We start from the raw sequence: 27,227 nt of genomic DNA, 5'->3' as shown, positions 1-27,227 counted from the left end.
TGCATTCACAAATTAGATCTTTATCATACATCAATATATTTTTTTAAAAAAACAAATATTTTCAATATCAATATAATTATATGCTGATTGCATTTTGAAATAGAGAAGCTGACAATAGCTTCATACAGTATATCTCAAGAACTGACATTTTTAAAATCAAGAACTGTATAGGTTCCACAGGCAAATTTTGATGGAAATAATAGCATTAGTACAAATAAATGCTGTTGACATAGCTTAAGCATGATAGCTTGGAATAACAGCTGATTCAAACTAGATTCATCATTTCTAATTCAGTAAGGACAAATACAATCTAAAATGTAAACAAAGTATTTATAAAATAAATTCTTCTAGGTAACAAAGGAAATCATCAATCTATTATTTTTAAGGTAGTTGTAGCTAAAAGTTATCAGAAATCTTTGTAGAATTTTCATTGCCAAATTTTAATTTCGGAATGTCCAGGTACAACATCTTGTCACCACAATCGCAGGACTGATATAATTTAGGACAGCTGTTTGTACCCTGTTTCAGTGTGACTTTTCTATTGGGCTTGGAGATTCGTGAGAAAATGCAGTGACTTTTTTACTCCCACGTCCCCGTCCAAGTGATTATCTAGGCGGGGTGATTTCAGTTGATTTGGGCCTTTCGTACAATTTTTAAATGCTAAACTCTAGCACAGTTAAATAGATGGTTTCCTGCACAAATAAATGCAGACTTATCTCTTTTGTAGCAGTAGTTAAAGCACATACCTAATGGTTTTTTTTTCCTTACACTTCACTATAACATTGGAATTCTGTAACCACATTATTGTTCAAGAAATATATATTATACCTCCTAGGGAATATAATTTCAAATATGGAACGTTTAACAACATCAGCTGCCATTATGTATCTCTCTTTTCCAGTCATCAGCCATTGCTTTAGCTTTTGTTCATCAATCACATTATCTCCAGTTGTCTTTGTTTTGCCTCCTTCTTCAAGGAGATGGCCTAAGGATTGGATTTTCTGGATTTTCTTTGTCAGAAAGGAAGAAAGAAAGAAAGAAGAGAAGGAAGAAAGGGGGTAGGGAGGAGAAGAAAAGAAGAGAAAAGAAAACAAAACATTAAAAAGTTTATCCATATAATACTTACAAAGAAACAGATATAATCTACTTTGAAAAAACCTAATATATGAGAACTGTGATTAAGTAGACAAGTGAATGACACATTAAAGTTTACTTGGAATAACCTTTAATTACTCAAATCTTATATGCATCTAACATAGCATTCAATTCAATTCATACTTTTCCTGTTTTTCATTTCTATAACCATAGCGGAAATTAACACAACCTAAAATTATCAATCATCTGGCCTTGTAAAACGTAACATACAATGTATTCCTAAACTTCCTTTAAGACACTGATGTTTTTAAATGGCAGATGTATCATCTTTATGACAATGGAAAGTTGGAGAATGTACTGCATAGAATTTTTTTAAGCAGCAAAACAGAGATAATTAATACTTTCTGAAATCACTTCACAGGCTTATTTTAAGCAAAAAGGATAGATTTTCATTTGGATATGCCATAGTCCTGAATGGTGGATAAGAGTCCACAGAAACATGACTAATATCTACAGATACCGATCACCTATTGCAGTTATGTGGCAGTATGCATTCATGAGAAAGTCTAAATTAGAACCACATAACATGGAGAGAGCTGTGGACTTGGAGATTCAGTTACACATTAACCAAGCAGCTGTGATACCAATACACCTCTTACTTCCGAATATTCAGAAAAAATACAAACTTCACGTGACTGTTTAGCAGTGTTTGTTTCTAGATTCATTTTTTTAAACAATTATATATGCAACTGATTATATAATTCTATATTATAAATATTGAGCAAATAAAATTTAGTCCATAAAAAGGAAAAGCATGCTCAACAATAAAAGAACACATAAAGAAGTAATCTGAAATATTGATCAGTTGCTCAGCTGTGTCCGACTCTTTGCGGCTGCATGGACTGTAGCCCGCCAGATGCCTCTGTCTGTGAGAATTTTGAGGCAGAATACTGGAGTGGGTTGCTACTTCCTCCTCCAGGGGATCTTCCCGACCTAGGGATCGAATTTACCTGCCACTTGTGTCTTCTGCATTGGTAGGTAGATTCTTTACCACTGGTGCCAATAATGGAGAGCTGGTATAAGTAGATTAGATTGCAATGGTCTTTACTTTTAACAATAAATGACTATCGCATTTAGAAAGATGAGAAGAGAATGAATTTCATTCTGATATTATTAAATGTGTTCTTCAATAGAAGAATTCCAGAGCAGTCTTTTGAGAAGAAGAGGGTCAAAAGTGATCAAGAGGAAGGATTTCAGGATGTCAAAATGTTAGGTGCCTCAGAGGATGAACTGAGTCTGTCCTGTGCCCCTTCACAGAGGGGCACAGCGAGGACCAGAGTGCTGACATGAACTGCATGTCCAGCTCTGTGGTCTCCATAGATCATTACCCTGTCCTGCCTCTATCTCAAGACTTTAAATGGAGCTTCCACAGTACATTCATTAGAGCAATAATTGTATGGCTAAGAGATTCTCTGTAGTAACACTACTAACCTGTACCATCAATATTATTTTTTCTATTTACTATCAATTTTTTTCTATTATGTAGTCTTCCCTTGAGCTCTATTCAATAAATATGCTAAGTTTTAAATGAATTTGGAATACATCTGTATTTGTATATACCGATGGCCAATTAGAAATTTAGAACAAATTATAATACAGTTCAGTTCCTAAATGAGACTCCAGTATGGAGTTTCTGATGTGCAAAAAGATGCACGATGGAAACTGTATTAGAAAATATTCATCAAAATATTCATGAATTACCCTGATAGCTCAGTTGGTAAAGAATCCGCCTGCAATGCAGACAGGAGACCCCAGTTGGATTCCTGGGTTGGGAAGATCCCCTGGAGAAGGGAAAGGCTACCCACTCCAGTATTCTGGCCTGGAGAATTCCATGAACTGTATAGTCCATGGGGTTGCAAAGAGTTGGATGTGACTGAGCGACTTTCATTTTCACTTCATTCATGAATTAAGTGAACTATGTTTAAAAGAAAATCTGAATCCTGTTTAAATTCTCTTCTAATCAGAAGAGTCAGGGGTCCCATACGGAAGAGGAAACCTGTAACTGTAGTTTGGGCATCTTGGATGAATTGCTTCTATGTGGATATGACCTCTACTTATGTTGATTTTTTTTCCCCACTACCCTCTTACATGTCTAACCTAAGAGAAACAAAGGTTTCATCAAATAAGATACAACTGGTGCATAAAAAGGAACCACGAAGGGGTTCCTTCTAACTTTAAGGAACAAATGTCAGTAGAAATCTCTATCTTATTGGACCCACAACTCTAGATTATATAGTGCAGTAGTATTTCTTAACTGGCGGCATTACACCCATCCTTCTGAGCACTGGGTGATTAAATACCATGACCTTAAGCTAGTCGTTTGTTTTTGTTGTTGTTTTAGTCTCGTAAGTCATATCTGACTCTTTGCAACCCCATAGACTGCAGCCAGCCAGACCCTCAGTCCATCGGATTTTCCAGGCAAGAATACTGGAGTGGGTTGCCATTTCCTTCTCCAGGAGAATCTTCCTGACGCAGGAATCGAACCCACATCTCCTGCACTGCAGGCAGATCTTTACTGCTGAGCCACCATGGAAGCCCAAGCTAGTTGTTTAAAGGAATGCAAATATTTTGCAGAAAAATACATAGATCTCAGCTATTAATGGGAGCCATTTAAAGTTTCTCATCAATTCCCTAAGGTTACAACGTCTTTGCCATATATAAATTATCTTCTACAAAATATGTAACATAACCAGAGGCATGTGATAAGAACCGTTTTAACTGATAGCATTTTCCCATTACAGACACTTCCTATTCTTTGGAAACTATTTAAGTGGGAAGGAAAGCACACTAAGAAAAAGAACAGAATCAAACACTTGGCAGTCCACCACTGGATTACTTACAAGGTAGCCTTCCGTGGTTGTGTATCTTTACTTCCACTGCTCTTGGGATCAACTGAGTTACCTGTCCCTCGGGAGGTGCTGGGCAGGGAAGTATTAGAAGAAAAGGAACTGGGAGCGCTATTGGTGTTACGCATCCGGAATGAGTCATCTGAAAGAACACACGTACAGTCAGCCAGATGGAGTCCACTAGACAGATGTGAACCTTCAAGAAGGTTCATGAGAGCTGACTTTTCCCCTTCTTTTAAAGCCAACTTTACTAAGGTATAAATTATATACAATAGACTGCACAAATTTAAGGTCCTGAAATTTGTATATACTATGAGGCCATCACCACAATCAAGAATGAACACAACCATCACATTTGCTCCTGCCTCATCATCCCTCCGCTCCCTCTCCAATGCCAGGCAACCACGAACCTGCCTGCTGCTGCTCACTACAGATTAGTCTGCATTTCATGAAATTTCATTTCAGTATACACTCTTTTTTTGTCTGACTTCTTTCATTCAGCACAATTATGTTGCAATTCATCCTCATTTTATATGTCAATACTTTATCCTTTTTATTGCTGACCAGTATTCCTATTGGGAAATGGCATCACACTCCAGTATTTTTGCCTGGAGAATCCCATGGACAGAGGAGCCTGGTGGGTTACAGTCGTTGGGTTGCAGAGTACGACATGACTGAGCGACTGAGAACATTCCTATTGCACGGACATGCCAAAATTTGTCTATCCAGTCTCCTATTGACAGACATCATGATTTCCACCCCCATTATAATCTAATACAAACAAAGCTGCTGTGAATGACAGTGTGCAAGTTTGTATGTGGACATGTGTTTTCTCTTTCGTTAAGTCTTGAATGGAACTGCTGAATAATGTAGTCAGTGTATATTTAATTTCCTAAGAAACTGCCAAATTGCCGTCTGAAGTGATTATACCACTTTGCGTTTCCAGCAGCAATATATGAGAGTCCTGGAGGGTTACTCCACATTCTCACACACTTGATATTGTGAGCATTTTTAAACACTAGTGGATGTGATGTGGTATCTCCTTGTGTGTGTGTGATTTTTTTCTCATTGCATCAACTTTCATTTCTCTAATGTTACTGATCTTAAGCATCTTTTTATTTACTTGTATATCTTCTCTTGTGAAATGCCTGTTCAAATCTTTTTCCCATTTTAAAATCAGTTGCCTGATTTGTTTTAAAGATTGTTGTATATTCTAAAAACTAAAAATAGAGCTACCATATGATCTTGCAATCCACTCCTGGGCATATACCCGGAGAAAACCATAATATGAAAAGATAAATGCACCCCAGCATTCATTGCAACACTATTTGTAATAGCCAAGGCATTAGAAGCAAACTAAATGTCCATCAACAAATGAATGGATTAAGATGATTTGGTGGAATATGGAATATTACTCAACCATAAAAATAAAGTAATGCCATTAGCAGCATTTGAATGGACCTATGATAGTAAGTTGTCATACTATATGAAGTAAGCCAGGGAACAATAAATATATCACTTGTATGTGGAATCTAAAAAAAGAAAAAAGGTATAAATGAACTTATTTGCAAAACAGAAAGAGACTCACAGACATATAAAACATAAAGAGGATGGCAGGAGGGATAAATTAGGAGGTTGGGAATAGCTTACACACACTGCTATATATAAAACAGATAGCCAACAAGGATCTATTGAATGGCACAAGGCATGTGTACTCAGTCATGTCTGACTCTCTGTGACCCCATGGACTGTAGCCAGTCAGGCTCCTCTGTCCATGGAATTTTCCAGGCGAGAATACTGGAGTGGGTTGCCATTTCCTTCTCCAGGGAATCTTCTTGACCCAGGGATTGAACCTCCATCTCTTGAGCCTCCTGCATTGGCAGGCAGATTCTTTACCAGCTGAGCCACCGGAGAAGCCAGCACAAGGAACTATACTCAATATTTTCTAATAATCTATAAGGGAAGAGAATCTGAAGAATATATATATAACTGAATCACTGTGCTTGTACACCTGAAACTAACACTATTGTAAATCAACTATACTTCAACTTGAAAAAAAAAAACAACTTGTATATTCTAGATACAAGTCCTTTGTCAGGTATATGTAACACGAATATTTTCTCCTAATCTGTGTCCTGCCTTTTATTTTTTTAACACTCTATTTCAAAGTGTCAAACTTTTAAATTTTAATGAAGTACAGTAAGTTAATATTTTATGGGTCTGGAGAAATTTTTGTCAATTCTAAAAATCACAAAGACTTACTTCTATATTTTCTTCAGAAATGTCACATTTTTAACTTCTGTGTTTAAGTTTACAATACATTTTGAGTTAATTTTGTGTATAGTGTGAGATAAGAATTGAGGTTCAGTTTTTTTGGGTTTATTATGGATATTCAATTGTTTTAGCATCAAAAAATTTTAGTAAAAAAAATCTTAAAACTCAGCCAACTATGTTTGTCAGTGTAGGTCATACAGTCTTGAGTACTGAAGCTTTAGGAGTAAATGACATCAGGTAATTTTTTTTTTCAAAATACTCAGTTCTGTGTATTTAAATACACAGTAACTTTCAAAAATATTTTTATCAAGATTGCATTGAATCTCTGGCTCAATTTAAAAACAATTGACATCATAACAATATTAAGTTTTCCAATCCATGAACAAGGTATGACTTCCATTTACTTATGTCTAATTTCTTCCAGCAATGTTAGTATCTAGCAAACATTTTGCTAAATTTGATCCCTGAGCATTTAATATTTTTGAGGTTATTTAAAATGTTATCTTCAATATACAATGGATTAAAGACAATCTCTTTAACAAGTGGTGCTGGGAAATCTGGTCAACCACTTGTAAAAGAATGAAACTAGAACACTTTCTAACACCATATACAAAAATAAACTCAAAATGGATTAAAGATCTCAATGTAAGACCAGAAACTATAAAACTCCTAGAGGAGAACATAGGCAAAACACTCTCTGACATACATCACAGCAGGATCCTCTATGACCCACCTCCCAGAATATTGGAAATAAAAGCAAAAATAAACAAATGGGACCTAATTAAACTTAAAAGCTTCTGCACATCAAAGGAAACTATTAGCAAGGTGAAAAGACAGCCTTCAGAATGGGAGAAAATAATAGCAAATGAAGCAACCGACAAACAACTAATCTCAAAAATATACAAGCAACTCCTACAGCTCAACTCTAGGAAAATAAATGACCCAATCAAAAAATGGGCCAAAGATCTAAATAGACATTTCTCCAAAGAAGACATACAGATGGCTAACAAACACATGAAAAGATGCTCAACATCACTCATTATCAGAGAAATGCAAATCAAAACCACTATGAGATACCATTTCACACCAGTCAGAATGGCTGCGATCCAAAAGTCTACAAATAATAAATGCTGGAGAGGGTGTGGAGAAAAGGGAACCCTCTTACACTGTTGGTGGGAATGCAAACTAGTACAGCCACTATGGAGAACAGTGTGGAGATTCCTTAAAAAACTGGAAATAGAACTGCCTTATGATCCAGCAATCCCACTGCTGGGCATACACACTGAGGAAACCAGAAGGGAAAGAGACACGTGTACCCCAATGTTCATCGCAGCACTGTTTATAATAGCCAGGACATGGAAACAACCTAGATGTCCATCAGCAGATGAATGGATAAGAAAGCTGTGGTACATATACACAATGGAGTATTACTCAGCCATTAAAAAGAATACATTTGAATCAGTTCTAATGAGGTGGATGAAACTGGAGCCTATTATACAGAGTGAAGTAAGCCAGAAGGACAAACACCAATACAGTATACTAACGCATATATATGGAATTTAGAAAGATGGTAACGATAACCCTGTATACGAGACAGCAAAAGAGACACTGATGTATAGAACAGGCTTATGGACTCTGTGGGAGAGGGAGAGGGTGGGAAGATTTGGGAGAATGGCATTGAAACATGTGAAATGTCATGTATGAAACGAGATGCCAGTCCAGGTTCAATGCACAATGCTGGATGCTTGGGGCTGGTGCACTGGGACGACCCAGAGAGATGGTATGGGGAGGGAGGAGGGTGGAGGGTTCAGGATGGGGAACACATGTATAATTTTTTTTTAATTAAAATTGAATAAAAAAAAATAAAATGTTATCTTCACACACATAACTTTTTAAAGTATTAGGTTTATAGAAAAATTGAGACGGGTATGAAGAATTCCCACCTACCCCCACAGTTCAGTCAGTTCAGTCACTCAGTCATGTCCAACTCTTTGTACCCCCATGGACTGCAGTATGCCAGGCTTCCCTGTCTATCACCAACTCCTGGAGCTTTCTCAGACTCATGTCCATCAAGTCAATGATGTCATCCAACCATCTCGTCCTCTGTTGTCCCCTTCTCCTCCCACCTTCAAATCTTTCCCAAAATCAGGGTCCTTTTTATTAATACCTTACATTTATATACTATACTTGGTACAATCAATGAACCAATGGTAACATGGTATTATTAACAAAAATCCACAGTGTGTTCAGATTTCCTCAGTATCACCCAATGTCTGTTTGTATCTAAGGATACCATTCAGGACACCACAATACACTTACTTGTCAGGTCTCCTTTGCTGGGACAGCTTCTTAGCCTTCCCTTGTTTTTGATGACCTTAACAGTTGTGAGGGGTACTGGTCAAATATTTTGTAGGCTGTGCCTCTACTGGAATCTGTCTGATGCTTTTCTCACAATTAGACTAAGGTTATAGGTTTGAGGTAGGATGACAAGAGTTAAAGTAGTATTTTCATCACATCATATCAAGAGTGCACACTGACAAATCTTTTTTTCTGTTTTCTGTTTTTTTTTATTTTATACTTCATGACAGATCACTAGATACGGGATTTTTTGAGGAAATATTTTTAAAAACTAGGATTCCTGATGAACTTGACCAAATTGCTCCCAAAAACTTCCACCGATTTTCATATCCACCTGCAATGGATACATTGCAACTTGTTTCCATGAATCCTTACTAGAATTTCCTTTACATTTCCTCCAGCCTGTGGTGCCTACAGAGCTTTGGAATGCTATAATTGATGACTGATGGGTACATGTTAAGTAAATAGTATTAATTTGAGTTTCCACACTGTGTCTTTGACCTTTCCATTTTTTATTTAACACTACTCCCCCAACCCCACACACACCCTCTCCACACTCCAGCCTGACAGGCTGCTGTTGGTCTCTAAAGACACAATAGTCAGCTTTTACTTCTAACAGGTTCTCTGAATGGGATGGTATTCCATACCCATCTCTGCCTGTCAAAATTCTAGAGCACCTTAAGGTTCATCTCAAATGACAATCATCCTCAAGCCCATCTTCGCTCCCAAAGTAAATACAATCTCTATGTAAACACCTAATATATTTGTTTAGAGATATTTTGCTCCCATTTTCTCATTATAGAGCAGATATGTAATTGTATAGTGATATTTTCCTCAGTCTGAAAGTCAATAAGTAACAAATAATAAGCACATTTTTCTAACCAAGAAACCTAGGAAATACTTCATTTAATTTATTTCATCTCCCCAAAATAATACTGAAACTTTAAGACAATATTTTTCAAATATTTTAATAAATGATTTACCCTTATGAGAGATATGCTTTTTAGGCCATGGATGTTAAACTTTAGAATCTGCAGACCATACACAGACCTACCTCAATTTATTGCTCTTCATTTTTCAAAACAGATAATGCATTTTTTCTTGTTTTTTTGTTTTTTTTTTACAAATTGAAAGGTTTGTGACAACACTGCATCCAGAAAGTCTACCAGAACCATTTTTCCAATAGTATTTGCTCACTTCTTGTCTTTGTGTCATATTTGGATAATTCTTGCAATATTTCCAACTGTTTCCTTGTTATTATATTTACGGTGGTGTCTGTGATCAGTAATGTTTGATGTTACTACTGAAACTGTCTTAGGGCACCATGAACCACATCCATATAAGATGGCATACCTAATTGATGAATGTTGTATGTGTTCTAACTGCTTTACTTTCCGGCCACTCCCTGATTGCTATCCCTCTACAGGCCTCCTTTTTCCCTGAAATACAACAAGATTGTGTTGAATAAAAGCCACACCTACTTGTTATGTATTGTCTGTGGCTGCTTTTACTCTGCTATACTACAGTTGAGTAATTGTCACAGAAACCAGTTTGGCCAAGAGAATCCAAAATATTTACCATGTGGTCCTTTACAGAGAAGTTTGCTTATCCCTGGTATAAACTTTCAAGTATGTAATACTATAACTGTTTAGCTGCATATGATCCACAGTGAAGCCTTAGTGTTTTTAACTTCCTTAAAAATTAAAACTTTTAGTCTATGCCTGAGCAGGTCTTCAGACTGCAGTAAAACCTATCCTATCATTTTGTACTTTTCCTCTTTTAAAAGTATTGAACTCTGACTCTTGACACAGTGAAAACAAAATAGTATTGTCAAGCATTTTAATTGCTAGGGGAAAGTTTCTTTGCTATTTGATACAGACATAAATTTGGGGACACTGTATCTAGAAATAAAGAAATGAGTCATTTAAAGAAAACTGTATTTTATTAAATTTAATAATTATTTGAAGAGCTCAGATTTCTACTTACCAGTTAGTGAAATCATAGAAGTCTTTGATAAACCTGAGACAGAAGGTGTATATGCTGCTGTAGAACTTTTACTAGAAAAGAACATGATTTAGTTAAAAATACAAGAAAATGTATCTTTCAGCCTCAGCCACTGATCAGAAAATACCACTTGGTCTTTCCTAACTTTTCCTTAATGCTTTCCTCTACTTGTTATGAAACATGCTTACTACTTTTCTCATTTATTTTTTACATTCCACACCTCACAACAATTACTTTAAGTTAAAAGCATTTCCTTAAACTTCTGCTACATCAGAATAACAGTTTTTCTTTTGATACGCAGCCAAAACAGGTAATAGAGATAAAATTTTCCTAGGAATAATACATCTTTAGTTCTATTCTCTTTTGCCCATCTTGAGATCACCCTATTGGCTAGGAACTGTAAATAATTCTACCAATAATGTCCAAAAGCATAGCTGAAACACATCCAGATTAAGCTTTTTTTTTTTTCAATTTTTTAATAAAAATGTTTAAAAAAACAAAAGAAAAAACATTTTTTCCATAACATAGTCTTTTTCTTGATAAAGAGTTTTGAAGACATTTACGGTTCCTTAAAATTACTTTGCTTGCTGACTGATTTGCACCTGTTACATATTTACTATATGTATACTATATATAAGAGTCATGGTCATTTAATTTATACTGATTCTCCCCTAATCTTAACTGTTTATAATTTTGTCTACTGGGCCAAAAGGGAGACTAGATGTACAACCACAGTCAGGAGAACTCTGTTGTGACCATTTTACCACAGAAAGAGGCCAGCGGTTTCTTCATGGACAGAAACAACATGAACAGCAAATGGCTATCACATCTATTCAGTGAATGGGGCATGTCCACACCCATTTAGAAGCTGTGTGGCACGTGTGATAGAGCACCACTCTCCTCATAAAACGATATACAGATTCCATGATGTGTTACACAGGATCGGGGAAGCAGTCTTCCTAGAATTCCAGGATAACTGTTCTTATGCAAATTGGTAAGACTATTATTTTCCTTAACATCAAATTTTTATAGATGGTAACTTATTGTTCACCTATGAAAAACCTCAAAATTAATTCCAATTTTATATAATAATGTAAACATCTCACATAAAGATGTGTTAAAATAAAAATTAAGTCAGAATGTGAAGAGCTGACAGATCATACCTAGTAGTACATTTGTCTAAGTTGCCATATTTTGCATGAAAAGCTTGATTATTAAAAGACTGGCTTCGAATCAATTTAGATTTCTTGATTTCTTTACCTAGAGCAACAAGCAGAAGGCAAATGCAATTATTTAGTTCATCAGTTCATCCTCAGCTGCCCCAACCCCATTCCCTCTCCAGCTCCCACCACTGTGAGTACCACACTGAGCGGGTGGCTTCCCTGCCTTGGTTTGACCTGACTGGAGTATTTCTTACTTTACTGCCCATTAAGAAGCACCAAACAAAGTAAAAGAAAACTAGAGCTTTTCAAACAATATCTCATATCTCATAGAGTGACTTCCTTGTAATTATCATTTATAAAAGGAAAAAAGCAGACACAAAAACCAGTTTCTTACTTGTGGATGGGGTGGCAGAGGAGGATCCAGGAACAGAAATGGGGATGTTCTTGGGCAGACTTGTTGGTGTCTTAGAGTCTCTACCTAAAACAAACTCTGTTTTAAGTGTTACAAATTCCTCTGATTAATCTCCATACACACAAGACAACACAGAGACTATGAACCACTTTCTCTCACTAAGCAGCACTATTTCCCAAATCTTATTCTTTATATATTTAAATATTTCATTCTTAGTTACTCAGTGATCAATTTCACAATCTTATTGCTATTATCAAACTTCAAACTTTCCTTTGAAGGATCTGAACCTCTGTACTGATCCTCACCATTTATTTATTGGTGAGGATCTGTATCAGTTAGCATCCATTTATGAGAACAACTTTTGATAAACCTAAGAAAGTGATTTTCCACATAAAATTAAAACCTTAGCATAGGGAGGTTCAAGAGGGAGAGGACATATGTATACCTATAGCTGATTCATGTTGATATTTGGCAGAAACCAACAAAATTCTGTAAAGCAATTATCCTTCAATTAAAAAATAAACAAACAAGTACATATTTTAAAAATTTAAAAAAAAAACAACTCAGCATGGCCTTTCAGAATGCTGGGATATAACGTCAATTATGTACCTTGGTGGTGAGGATGTGGCAAAAGTACTTACGTTTCTTTTCAAAGGTTTTATCACTCATGGGCCTTCCATCATTTTGTTGCTTCTCTTTTTCTAATTGCTCCTATTAATAAAACAGCACCTTAGTATTAAAGGTAAGCATAAGTAGGTTTACTTTTTTAAGGTTTCTAAAATAACACTTATTTATTAAAAGTTAACATGTGCATAATAGGCAACCAAAAAAACACAAGAAGCAAAAAGCAAAGTCATTCACAGTCACAAGCAGTTTACCGTTCGACGTGTCCTCCCAGGTCTCATTTGTGTATTTTCATAACTAAGCATCCATTTTTATGTAATTAAGATCATACAGTTATGCATCATGTTGTTTCACACATCATGATTATTCACCATTTCAAAGTCCCAAAGCTATGAATATTTTAATAACCAAGAATACACTACACCAACCAACTCAATCTAGAAGGAAAAAAATGCAATCTTGCCTTTCTTGATGACAAAAATTTCAGAGAAGACAAAAGTGGCAACAGAACTCTAGATAAAGATACTGGCAGAGCTATGATTAAAATACTACATTCCCTTATGTCCAATTAAAAGTGAGACATAAAGCAACAGAGTACACAAAGTATAATGCTTCTAGGAGGATTCATTATCCGATCTAAACTATTAAAGTATAGCAAGGAGGTATGCTTCCGTTGAATTAATTATTTAACAAGCATAAGTAGATTTAGAAAACTATTCTAATTAGAAATTACTCTAAGCTTTAGAGATATAAAAATACAGTTCACAAAAATACCTAACAGAAGTAATTTTTTTTCAAAATTGGTATCTAAAGAAGTCACAGTTCTTTCAGATTTTTTTTACATCTACGGAATTGTGCCCATGGAGGGCTGTCAAGATAAAACAATGAATTTGGTATCACTGTTGCAATGAGCCTTTCAGATGGTAGAGAATCTGCCTGCAATGCAGGAGACCCAGGTTTCATCCCTGGGTCGGGAAGACCCCCTGGAGAAGGGAACAGCAAACCACTCCAGTACTCTTGCCTAGAGAATTCCATGGACAGAGGCGCCTGGGATTTATAGTCCATGGGGTCATAAAGAGTTGGACACGACTGTGTCACAAACACTTTCACTTCACTTTCATTCACTAATTCTCATCAGCAAAATATTGGTACTATTGGCCCTTTCCATTTCTAACTGATAAGTGAAAAAACAACACCCTTCTTTTAAAAGCCTGAGAGAAAAAAAAATTTTGTAGATATTATTTAAATTTTGATTGAAGTATAATACACATAGAGAAAGTACACAAACTGTAAGTATACAGCTCAGTAAATTTTCCCAAAATGAACACACCCATATAATCAGCTCCCAGACCAAGAAACAAAATGTTACGAAGCTCAAAGTCTTCTTTATCCCAACAGAATAACCAAGATAACTCATATCAGTTCTGAACAAACATGACATGACCAACATGTACAGAACACTACAGTCAACAATGGAGAGTACACATTCTTTTCAAGAACAAGTGTAAAATGAAAAGAGAAAACAGACAAAAAATTCCACATAGACTTGGACTGCATAAAAAACTATTAAATAAAAATTATAAAACTGAAAATAAAACATGCAAAGCTGAAAAATATTGCTAAGTGAGCTTAAGAAGTAGTGCCATTTGTTTTATCTTTTCCTCTACTATGTAATCATATTAATCACAATTATCTTGAAGTCCTCGTTGGGTAACTCTAATAGTAGGATCATCTGTGAATCTTTTTCTAGTCTCTGATTTTTGTCTTGGGTTTAGGTTATTAAGTCCTAAAGTTATAAGTTATATAAGTTATTAATAACCAAGTTATATAACTTATTAATAACTTATATAACTTATAATAAATTACAAGTCCTAAAATTTTTAGAGCCTGTTTACTCTTTGCAACGTCTACCACTGACTATACTGAGCTCTAATCTTTGTTTTAGACTGCTGAATAACACAATTGCTTTTCAGAGGATTTCCACTTAAGTTTTTAATCTCACAGCACAATTTTTTGTAGAGAAATAGACAATATAATAAAATAAATGGGAATATTATAACTGAAAAACACAGTACTGGAAACTTTAAAACCACTGGATGGTCTCAATAGCCAAATGGAGAAGGCAGGAAAAGAATTGGTGACATTGAAGATGGATCAACAGAGATTATTCACTCTGAGAAGCAGAGTTTAAGGAGGAAAAAAGAGAAAGAATAAAGCCTTACAGACCTGTGGGATGATATCAAAAGATCTAACACGTGTATAATTATTGACCCAGAAATATAAGAGTGAGCAACAGGGGACAGAAGATATATTTAAACAACGGGTCAAACCTTCCCAAATTGGGGAAATGATACATGTTTACAGATTCATGAAGCTCAACAAATCCAAAACAGGATAAATATGAAGCAAATCATGCCTAAAAATATCAAAATCAAACTGCTAAAAAACAAAAAAATACCTTGGAAGTAGTCAGAGACAAACAACATTATACAAAGAACAATAATTCAAATGAGAGCAGATATTTTATCAGATACTAGAGAGACCAGAACAAAGACAGAAATAACTCTTTTAAGTACAGTATGAAAAAAGGCTTGCAAACTTAGTATTCAATAAAAATATCCCTCAAAGAGGAAGGCAAAAATAAGATAAATTTTGATAAAATTTATCAAAAATTTTAGATAAAGGAAAACTAAAATAATCTGTCTAAAAATACTTGCACTCCATTCTTCAGGCTGAAGGGGAAAAAAAACGAGAGGGAAACTTGGGTCTAAGCAATGGATGATGGTTCTATAATGACCTACAAGACCTTCTAGAACTAACACCAAAAAAAGATGTTCTTTTCATCATAGGGGACTGGAATGCAAAAGTAGGAAGTCAAGCGATACCTGGAGTAACAAGCAAGTTTGGCTTTGGAGTACAAAATGAAACAGGGCAAAGGCTAACAGAGCTTTGCCAAGAAAACGCACTGGTCATAGCAAACACACTCTTCCAACAACACAGGAGAAGACTCTACACATGGACATGCCCAGATGGTCAATACTGAAATTAGATTGATTATACTCATTAGCGCTGAAGATGGAGAAGTTCTATGCAGTCAGCAAAAATAAGACCAGGAGATGACTGTGGCTCAGATTATGAAATCCTTATTGCAAAATTCAGAGATTATTCACTCTGAGAAACAGGGAAAACCACTAGACCATTCAGGTATGACCTAAATCAAACCAAATCGCTTACAATTATACAGTGGAAGTGACAAATAAATTCAAGGGATTAGATCTGATGGGCAAAGTGCCTGAAGAATTATGGACGGAGGGTTGTAACATTGTACAGGAGGCAGTGATCAAGACCATCCTCAAGAAAAACAAAAGCAAAAAGGCAAAATGGTTGTCTGAGGAGACCTTACAAATAGCTGAGAAAAGAAGAGAAGCAAAAGGCAAAGGAGAAAAGGAAAGATATCCTCATTTGAATGTAGAGTTCCAAAGAACAGCAAGGAGAGATAAGAAAGCTTTCCTCAAGATGACAAAGAAAGATAAGAAAGCTTTCCTCAGGTAGAATGTCTGATTAAATCTAAAAACCAACTTCTAGAACAAATAAGAAAACAGCATGTCTGCAAAATACAAGGCTGATATACAAAAATCAACAGTATTCTTTTTTTTTTTTTTTACTTTACAATATTGTATTGGTTTTGCCATACATCAACATGCATCTGCCATGGGTGTACACGTGTTCCCCATCCTGAACCCCCCTCCCACCTCCCTCCCCAATCAACAGTATTCTTAAGCTCCAGCAACAAAAAACTAGAAAGCAAAATTTAAACTTACAATTCCATCCACAATGCCAAGAAACATAATATACTAGAAATAAATCTAACAAAAGACTTCCTTGAACTCTATACTTGAGACTACCAAAACTACTGAGAAGAAAAGTAAAGACTAAATAAACCAATCATGAGAAGACTCATAAAGTTTAGATGGCAATTTTCCAAATTGATCTACAGATCAATGATAATTAACACAATCCTAACTAAAATTTCAGGCTTTTTAGAAATTGACAAACTGATTCTAAACTTTGTATCAAAATGCAGAAGGCCTCAACTGGCCAAAGCAACTTAAAATAGTAAGTTTGAGAACTGACCCTACCTGAGTTTAAGAATTACTACACAGTGTTCAAGGCAGTTTAGAATGCCCAGAAAGACAAACATAAAAATCAGTGGAATGAAATAGTGAGTCCCTAAGCAGAGACACACACACACATATACACACCTATGAACAACTGATTAAAAAAAAAAAAAAAGGTGCTAAAGCAATTCAATGGGGAAAAGACAGTTTTCCACAAATGGTGCTAGAATAACTGCTTAGTCAGAAAAAATAAACAAAAGTAACTTGAAATGATTCATAGACCTAAATGTAAAACCTAAAACTAAAATTCCTAGAAAAAAACAGGAAAAAGTCTTTATAATTTGGGGATAGACTAAGGGCTTCCTCTGGTGACTCAAAAGGTAAAAGCGTCTGCCTGCAATGCAGGAGACCTGGGTTCAATCCCTGGGTTGAAAAGATCCCCTGGAGAAGGAAATGGCAACCCACTCCAGTATTCTTGCCTGGAGAATCCCATGGATGGAGGAGCCTGATAGACTACAGTCCATGAGGTCGCAAAGAGTTGGACATGACTGAATGACTTCACTTTCACTTTCAAAGGATTCTTGGGTACAAAAAAAGCATGAACTATGCTAAGAGAAAACACGGATATAAGTTGCACTTGATCAATATTAAAAATATCTCAGTCGTATCCAACTCTTTGCAACCCCATGGACTGTAGCCTGTCAGGCTCCTCCGTCCATGGGATTTTCCAGGCAAGAGTGCTGGAGTGGATTGCTATTTCCTTCTCCAGGGGATCTTCCCGACCCAGGAAACGAACCCAGGTCTCCCGCATTGCAGGCAGACACTTTACCGTCTGAGCCACCAGGGAAACCCCTTCAAAAGATACCATTAAGTAAATGAAAAAAGAAGCACAGACTCTAAGAAAATATTCATAAAATGTGTATCTGACAAAGGAATTGTATTCAGAGTTTATGAAGAACTCTTTCAACTTGATAATAAAAAGAGAAACAACCCACTTTAAAATCTAAAAATAGACTTCATCAACTAAGATTTAAGGATGGCCAATACACAAAGGCAAAGATGCTCAGCCTCATTAGGCATCAGGGATATACAATCTGAAATTGCAATGAAATACCATTACACCCTCACTCTAACAAGCATTACAGAGGATATGAGGTAACTGAAGTTCTCCACCACAGTCAGTGGGGGTGTAAAATGGTGCAGTTACTTTGCAAAACAGTCTCTGTTTTTAAGTTAAGCATACTTTAACATATGATCCGTGCATTCAACTCCTAGGTTATTTTCCCAAAGAAATCCAAGTATACATCCACTCAGAGACTTCTTCACTGATATTCCCAAGCTAGAAGTAACCCAAATGTCCATTAAGGAAGGGATATAACACATGGTAAGTGACTTTCCAGGTGGCGCTAGTGGTAAGGAACCTGCCTGCCAATGCAGGAGATGTAAGAGATGCGGGTTTGATCCCTGGGTCGGAAGATCACCTGGAGAAGGGAAAGGCAATCCACTTCAGTACTCTTGCCTGGAGAATCCCATGGACAGAAGAGCCTGGTGGGCTATAGATGGGGTCACCAAGAGTTGGACACAACTGAAGCGACTTAGCATGCATGCAAAAACATGGTGGTATATCCATAGTCTGGCTACTATTTAGAAATAAAAAGGAGTGATCTCTTGATATACACAACAACGTAGAAGAATCTCAAAAGAATTATGCTGATGGAGAGAAGCATGACCCACAAAGTACTAATAAATGATTCAGTTCATTAGTTGTAGATCACAAAGGGGCACAACAAAATTTTTGAGCGAACAGCAATGTTTGGTATTTTATATGCTGGTTTCATGGATATGTCCATGTCAAAATTCACCAAATTGTACACATTAAGCATTTGCAGTTAATCATAAGTCAATATACTTCAAGAAGGTATTTTTTAAAAGGCTTTCAAATGTAGTTTTTCTTCCAGTTCATGAAAGAACATATTTCAAAAGATTAGGACTCTTCTTTAGTTATTTATAGAGAAAGTAAAAGTAGTGTGATACTGAAATAATTTACTAAGTTTAATAACAGCACAGTTAATACTGGTCAGAAAGAAGTAGGTGTGTATGCATGTGAACACATACCATTTCCAAAAGAAGTAGTTCTTCTCTTTCTTTCTCTTGATCCAACAAATCTTTCTCATAAAACTTTTTCTGAAACTAAGTTTAAAGTGTAAAATGAAATTGTGAAACAGTAATGATGAGTCTCTGCCAATTTTTAAAGATTCCTTTCCACACAAGGTAAAGGGAGTATACTTACAGCATCCATGGACATTTCCATTCTGTCCAACTCTAACACGGTCTGCAAAGAAAATGTTTTAAAATAATTCAACAGCAATTAAATCGACTACTCATTTCTCAAAAAGATTCCTTTTCTAGACAGAGGTTCAAAGAAGAGATTTCTCCACTATGTGAAAGGCTAAATTAAAAAACCTTTAAAGTTCTTCTTAACTCTGTGCTGACTTTTAATCAGCCACTATACATTAATACCAGGATTTCCCTGGTGGGTCAGATGGTAAAGCGTCTGCCTACAATGTGGGAGACCCGGCTTGAATCCCTGGGTGGGGAAGATCCCCTGGAGAAGGAAATGGCAACCCACTCCACTACTCTTGCCTGGAAAATCCCATGGGTGGAGGAACCTGGTAGGCTACAGTCCATGGGGCTACAGTTGGACACAACTGAGCTACTTCACTTCACATATTAATACCAGGATCAATTTAAACTTTAAAAGTTTTTAACCTTAAGAAAAGCAGGTCTACAGGATTCTTTTAAATACTAAATACATGCAATTTAACTATTTTCTAATAACTCCCTGTGCCACTCTTTCCTGAATGTTCAGAAATATAATTTTTGAAATTAAAAAAATCTTTTGGCTAAATACATATGAAGCTGGCTACCATTTGGTTTAATATTCTTGGTTCCTTTCCACAGAAACTTTTGATCCTTATGACATTCTAATGAATAGAAAATACTTTGCTCTGAAAGCATTCTCTTAATTTATGTCTTTCAGAATACACTGTCTGAAATAAATTATTTCAATCAAACACTGGCCCATCTAATCCAGGGTTCTATCTCTGACAGAAGACAGTACTTCTTTACAGGAATAACTCTGATGGTCAAGATATAAGTACATTTATTCATATGCCCAAAGCTATCGATTGCAAACATAGTATTTATTTGGTTTTATTTTTATGCTGAAATTTATGAAAATGTTGCAATTCACACCATGAAATATCCCTTTTAAATGAAATGATTTTTCATCTTAAAAAAACTGACCAGACTAAGCTATTTCATTTTTATTGCAAGGCTTTGAATAGCTTCCTGAGGGGTTCCCACACCAATACGTCAGTCTGATAAACATTATAGTACAGAATTTTTAGGAGACAGAATGACTTCCTCATGTGCAATGTTCTTAAAATAACTGTAGTCCTGAATAATCCATTCAGTAATCTATTTAATTATAGCATTTTGCCCCAATTTAATGGGATCAGCTTGAGTTATCTCTTCAGTTTATAAATACTCTCAAAAAAGTAACTGGAACTTGCCTGGTGGGTAGGGGTTAAGAATCCCCCTCTGGATGCACGGGACACAAGTTCAGTCTCCGGTCAGGAAACTAAGATCCCACATGCTGCTGGGCGACTAAGCCCACACACCACAGGGGAGATCTTACACGGGCAACTAAGACCCGATGCAGCCAAATTAACTAATTATTTTAAAAAGTAACTGTCTCACGTTTACTATTTTGAAAGTTAACACCATTGCCTATACTTCTGTAATTAAATGGTAAAGACAGAAATATCTGGTAAAAACAAATGTATGTATATCTATGTTTTTAGATTTAGATGTATGTCCAGATTCTGAGTATCTCTGATTATTTCAGTTAATGAAAGGAGAATTTACATTTCAGTAAAATAAAATTATACTAATTAATACTAAGTTATCAAATCACTTTTTAAAAAAGCTTCTTATGCAACATCGCAAGGGTCTCTAGAAAAAAGAAAAGAAAATAAAAGGGTTCTCCTTCCCCCACCCCCCATCACTGACACCAAGTTGCTGATAACATTAATAAATTCATTTCTCTCACTACAAATGAAGGCTCAAAAACTATGTATCCTGAATTCCACATTCAGATTCATAGAAATAACAACTTGACTTAATCTCATAAAAACATTAGGTAAATGTTTGGCAAAAAAGGTTTTAAAGATTGTAAAGTATTTTCAAGTTTGACTTCACTAACCCAAATGTTTACTGTTTCAGTGTTAAACACTGACAAACAATCCATATAAGATCACAGGCTTAAAAAAACCTAACAAAAAAGCCATAAAACACAATGTTACATAGTTGAAAAGGGGCAGTTCAGTTCAGTTGCTCAGTTGTGTCTGACTCTTTGTGACCCCATGAATAGCAGCACGCCAGGCCTCCCTGCCTATCACCAACTCCCGGAGTTCACCCAGACTCACGTCCATCGAGTCAGTGATACCATCCAGCCATCTCATCCCCTGTCGTCCCCTTCTCCTCCTGCCCCCAATCCCTCCCAGCATCAGGGTCTTTTCCAATGAGTCAACTCTTTGCATGAGGTGGTCAAAGTATCGGAGTTTCAGCTTTAGCATGAGTCCTTCCAAAGAACACCCAGAACTGATCTCCTTTAGAATGGACTGGTTGGATCTCCTTGCAGTCCAAGGGACTCTCAAGAGTCTTCTCCTACACCACAGTTCAAAAACATAAATTCTTCGGCGCTCAGCTTTCTTCACAGTCCAACTCTCACATCCATACATGACCACAGGAAAAACCATAGCCTTGACTAGACAGACCTTTGTTGGCAAAGTAATGTCTCTGCTTTTGAATATGCTATCTAGGTTGGACATAACTTTCCTTCCAAGGAGTAAGCGTCTTTAAATTTCATGGCTGCAGTCACCATCTGCAGTGATTTTGGAGCCCAAAAAAATAAAGTCTGACACTGTTTCCCCATCTATTTCCCATGAAGTGAAAAGGGGTAAGGGGTCTCCATTCCAGCCCTGAAGCTGCCACTTACTAATAAGATCTTAAGCTGATACCTAACATTTCTAGGTCCAGAGCTTCTGCAAAGTCAAACAGGTCACTGAAGGCCCTTCTAATCCTTCCATGGCTAAGTTCCTAGCTAGCTGGCTACACCAGGTCTCAGCTGTGGGATGTGGGTAGTTCCCTGACAGGAAATGAACCCAGGCCCCCTGCATTGGGAGCGTGGATTCTTGGCCACTGGACCACCAGGGAAGTCTTAGGGCTAAGTTTCTATCAAAGGTGACTTTACCAACAAAGTCTTACCAATTATAATCACTTATAAATAGTCTGTGAGTGAAACATTCATTATTAGCTGAAAAGTATTTACAGAGTACCTAAAATGCAAGCTCTCTCTCATAGAGCTTATATTACCAATAATAAAAGCTTAATGTTTCAGCGCCCCCTGTGCTTAGTCACTCAGTCGTGTCCGACTCTTTCTGACCCCATGGACTACAGCCCACAAGGCTCCTCTGTCCATGGGGATTCTTCAGGCAAGAATATTGGAATGGGTTGACATGCCCTTCTCTAGGGGATCTTCCCAAGCTGGAGATCGAACCCAGGTCTCCCATAGTGCAGGTAGATTCTTTACCAGCTGAGCCACCAGGTAAATGCTTTCTAGAAGGAACTTCCCTCTTCAGTTAGAGCACACATCCACCAAATCCTTACTACTCTAGCAATGATTTAAATATTTTAACATACTACTGGTAGCCCATCAAGTTAAAATAGTGAAGCTATGATTCAGTTCAGTTCAGTTCAGTTGCTCAGTAGTGTCCGACTCTCTGTGACCCCATGAATCGCAGCAGGCCAGGCCTCCCCGTCCATCACCAACTCCTGGAATTCACTCAAACTCACGTCCATCGAGTCAGTGATGCCATCCAGCCATCTCATCCTCTGTCATCCCCTTCTCCTCCTGCCCCCAATCCCTCCCAGCATCAGAGTCTTTTCCAGTGAGTCAACTCTTCCCATGAGGTGGCCAAAGTACTGGATGCTTTAGCATCATTCCTTCCAAAGAAATCCCAGGGCTGATCTTCAGAATGGACTGGTTGGATCTCCTTGCAGTCCAAGGGACTCTCAAGAGTCTTCTCCAACACCACAGTTCAAAAGCATCAATTCTTCGGTGCTCAGCTTTCTTCACAGTCCAACTCTTGCATCCATACACGACCACTGGAAAAACCATAGCCTTGACTAGAAGGACCTTTGTTGGCAAAGTAATGTCTCTGCTTTTTAATATGCTATCTAGGTTGGTCACAGCTTTCCTTCCAAGGAGTAAGCCCATCTTAACCCAAGAAAGACAAATGCCATTGCAAGAGGGATACTTACTCTTTTTACAATAGCCAGAACATCTTTATCTTTTTCTTGACAGAGGAGTTTTCTCACACACATTTCCAACTGCTGAAGTAGATGCTTATCTGCAGGAATCTTCAGAGTAGATTTCACTTTGGGCAACAAGTAGCAAAGTTTCATTCTATAATAAATTAAAAAGCATTAACCTGTGAGTGAGTTTAATAACCTGGAATAATAGTCACAAGAATTTGAAAGAAAATTCAAGCTTTAGCTAGCTTGAGAGTTTATTATGCAGTAAATACCTATGGAGGGCACATGAGTCAAGCATTCATTACTTTGGGTGCTGAGACATTGCAGTGCATAAAATCAACACAATTCTCTGCTTCCTCACAGAGCTTTCATTCTAGTCCACAGGTAGGGAGAGAGGATAAACAAATGAATAAGCATTAGTCGCTCAGTCGTGGCTGACTCTCTGCGACCCCACGGACTGTAGCCCGTCAGGCTCCTCTGCCCATGGGATTCTCCAGGCAAGAATTCTGGAGTGGGCTGTCATTTCCTTCTCTAACAAATGAGTAAAATGTCCATCAAACAGCGTAAGTGCTGCAGAAAACAATAAAGCAAGGAAAGAAGGTGAAGGAGTACCAGAGGAGGGGGGTTACAAGTTTCAAACATGTGGTCAGAGAGGGTTTCTGTGAAGCTTTCACTGAAAAAATGACATTTAAGCAAAGACAAAGTAAATTGGGGACTAACCCATGTGAATATCTAGAGAAGACTGTTATAGTAAGAGCGAATGCCCTATGAGGGGAGCTTGCCTTAGGAGTTGCCCCAAATTAACAAATTGGCCCAAGCTGGCTAGAGTGGTGAGAACAGAGCAAAAACAAATTTAGCTAGAGGCCTCAGTATGGAAATAGGAGGTCAGATCATCCAGGGCCTTGCAACTACAGATTGGAAACTGGTTTTATTTTGAGAGCAATGAGAAGCCATGGAGGGTTCTGCACATACAAGCAATAAATGCTGGAGAGGGTGTGGAGAAAAGGGAACCCTCTTACACTGTTGGTGGGAATGCAAACTAGTACAGCCACTATGGAGAACAGTGTGGAGATTCCTTAAAAAACTGGAAATAGAACTGCCTTATGATCCAGCAATCCCACTGCTGGGCATATGCACTGAGGAAACCAGAAGGGAAAGAGACACGTGTATCCCAATGTTCATCGCAGCACTGTTTATAATAGCCAGGACATGGAAGCAACCTAGATGTCCATCAGCAGATGAATGGATAAGAAAGCTATGGTACATATACACAATGGAGTATTACTCAGCCATTAAAAAGAATACATTTGAATCAGTTCTAATGAGGTGGATGAAACTGGAGCCTATTATACAGAGTGAAGTAAGCCAGAAAGAAAAACACCAATACAGTATACTAACGCATATATATGGAATTTAGAAAGATGGTAACAATAACCCTGTGTACGAGACAGCAAAAGAGACACTGATGTACAGAACAGCCTTATGGACTCTGTGGGAGAGGGAGAGGGTGGGAAGATTTGGGAGAATGGCATTGAAACATGTATAATATCATGTATGAAACGAGTCACCAGTCCAGGTTCGATGCACGATACTGGATGCTTGGGGCTGGTGCACTGGGACGACCCAGAGGGATGGTATGGGGAGGGAGGAGGGAGGAGCGTTCAGGATGGGGAACACATGTATACCTGTGGTGGATTCATTTCGATATTTGGCAAAACCAATACAATATTGTAAAGTTTAAAAATAAAATAAAACTAAAAATAAATAAATAAAGGAGCTTGTAATGAAAAAAAAAAGAAAGATTCAACTTAACATTTGGGAAGTATCATCTGGTTACTGTGTTGAGATTAGACTGTAGGTGGACAAGGACAGAAGGGATAGGATAGGGGAGGCTCTTTCAGTAATCCAGGCCAGAATCCAGTAATTCAGTAATCCAGTAAGATGATGGTGGCACCACCATCACTCTGGTTCTTGACCAGAGAAGCAGCAGTGAGGCGGTGGGAAGTGGCTGGCATCTGAATATTTTATACAAGCAGGAGGATGTGCTGAGGGCCTGGAGGTGGAATGACAAAAAGGAGGTCAAGGCTCTGACCTGAGCAAGTGGCAAGACAAAATGGTTATTTACTGAGATGGAGAAGATGGCAGAAAGAGCAAGTGTGGATGAGGAAGGTGGGGCTTAACTGGATAGATTAACTCTGAGGAGCCTGTTAGGTAGTTGATGGAAATGCAGTGGGCAGTTGCCTTGATGAACCTTCTGTCCAGGGTGGATGCCCATGCTGGAGATGTGCTGTCAGGAATCTTCAGAGCATAGATGCTATGTCAACCAGGAGCCCGGAGAATTACCCAGGCAGCAAGTGCAGTTTGAGAAGGAGAGATAAGAGGAGAGTTTCTATGGCACCCCCATGGTCCAGATGGGCTGATAAGGAACCAACAAGCAAACTGAAGAATTCCAGAGAGGTAAGAGGAAATCCAGGAGAGTTAAAAAAACAAACAAAAAACCAACCTACCAACGGAACAAACAAACAACCTTCTAGGAAAAGGTGGTGCAGGAAATGTTCTATTTACTAAGCTAAAATTCTATTGCTTTGTCAGGGCTGTTGTCTAATTTGTGGCTGCTGTATTCATTCATTCATTTGTCTCAGCACTCTCCAGATACTATTTTTTTATTTCTATGCCAAAGCTTGAGACAACTAAGTCCCACTCCTGGAGTTCTCAGGATGCTTTCTCAGCTGAGCTTCAGTACAGGATTCCTCATATACAAGAAAATTTGCTATTTAACCAAAAAGGCAAAAGATGTTTCTTCCCCAGAATTTTCACCTCTGTACATAGCAATAATAGTCTCACACTTATTCAGGACTCACCACAGATACTGCTAAGCATGGTGGTGATGCTTTTTCTAGTTAAGAGGTCCCAATTACCCCAAAGAGAATTGTTTTCATTTCTGGCAGCTGAAGAGAAAGCTCCTCTGAATACCAATAGTCTTTTTCTAGCCTTGATATTGTCCAGACTCGATGAATTTAAATTTTCAACATTCACTTAAGGAAAAGCAGAAACAATCAGCAGTCCATGCACACTTCATTCTTTATAACCCAAGGCACATCTAGAAAACCTACATTCAACAGAAGCTACCCAAGCCTTAGCAATTATTTAACTCGATGAGAATCCTGGGCCCAGGAGATTAGGAAGATTTTGAAATTAAGGGCCACACTTTTCAGGTAAGCTAAACTCTGCATGTACACTATCTCAGGTATTTATTCCTCAGAACACCCCCATGAATTAAGTACCAAGGAAACTGATGCACAGAGAGGTTCTGTAATTTGCCTGGACGCGCAGCTGGTATAGAGGTCAGGAAGTGTAGCTCCAGCTGCTCTCCTTCTAACCTGCATGATCCTGCCTCTCTCGCCTGTGGCGGCCTCCATTCTATCCGGCCATCTCTACAGAGCTGGGCGAAGGCTTTGGCATCCAAGAGTACATGATGTAGCTGGACCCATTTTTTTTGGCTGGCAGCTGCCCAGGCAGGAGAGTCAAAACCAAGACACAGATGATCTCTTACTCAACAAAACCACCAAGACTCACAGAGCAATATTCATCTTCATTTGGTTTTTGAATTGACAGGTTGCTTTCTCTTAGAGTCAATGCTATGCTGCTAGTCACACTGACTTGAGTAGAGATTTCATTCCCTTTCAAATAATTTTTGGGAACTGTCTGATAAGGGATAATTCATCACGTTGGAATCTGCTTTTCTAGAATCACAACTTCAATTTGCAAAAGGTTTACAATGTGGTTGAATCCATTAACTATTTACCAAGAGATAAATTCTAAAGAACTGCCATCAGGGTCTTTCAATCTACTTAAAATCACTTTAATTTAAATCTCAAGTCAAGGAAACCTT

The 27,227-nt window shown here is 37.4% G+C and overlaps 1 protein-coding gene across 5 annotated transcripts in view; it reads right to left on the bottom strand.

Moving 5' to 3' along the window:
• Positions 1 to 27,227, bottom strand: part of PPP4R4 (protein phosphatase 4 regulatory subunit 4) — a 104,153-nt gene continuing 76,926 nt past the window's right edge. For 2 of the 5 annotated variants that reach the window (XM_024982118.2, XM_024982122.2), the window contains 9 exons: positions 23,342 to 23,486; positions 19,245 to 19,286; positions 19,070 to 19,144; positions 12,854 to 12,923; positions 12,195 to 12,290; positions 11,801 to 11,897; positions 10,620 to 10,690; positions 3,996 to 4,143; positions 1 to 1,010 (listed from right to left, as the gene is read on the bottom strand). In XM_024982118.2, the coding sequence (XP_024837886.1) occupies positions 986 to 1,010; positions 3,996 to 4,143; positions 10,620 to 10,690; positions 11,801 to 11,897; positions 12,195 to 12,290; positions 12,854 to 12,923; positions 19,070 to 19,144; positions 19,245 to 19,286; positions 23,342 to 23,486 (769 nt within the window). In that variant the 3' untranslated portion in view covers positions 1 to 985. The remainder of the gene's footprint in view (positions 1,011 to 3,995; positions 4,144 to 10,619; positions 10,691 to 11,800; positions 11,898 to 12,194; positions 12,291 to 12,853; positions 12,924 to 19,069; positions 19,145 to 19,244; positions 19,287 to 23,341; positions 23,487 to 27,227) is intronic. The other 3 variants (XM_024982119.2, XM_024982120.2, XM_024982121.2) reach the window with 3 other exon arrangements.

The sequence above is a fragment of the Bos taurus genome, chromosome 21 (genome assembly GCF_002263795.3).
Source record: "Bos taurus isolate L1 Dominette 01449 registration number 42190680 breed Hereford chromosome 21, ARS-UCD2.0, whole genome shotgun sequence".
Taxonomy (NCBI): Eukaryota; Metazoa; Chordata; class Mammalia; order Artiodactyla; family Bovidae; genus Bos; species Bos taurus.
This window is presented reverse-complemented; position numbering and strand designations above follow the sequence as displayed.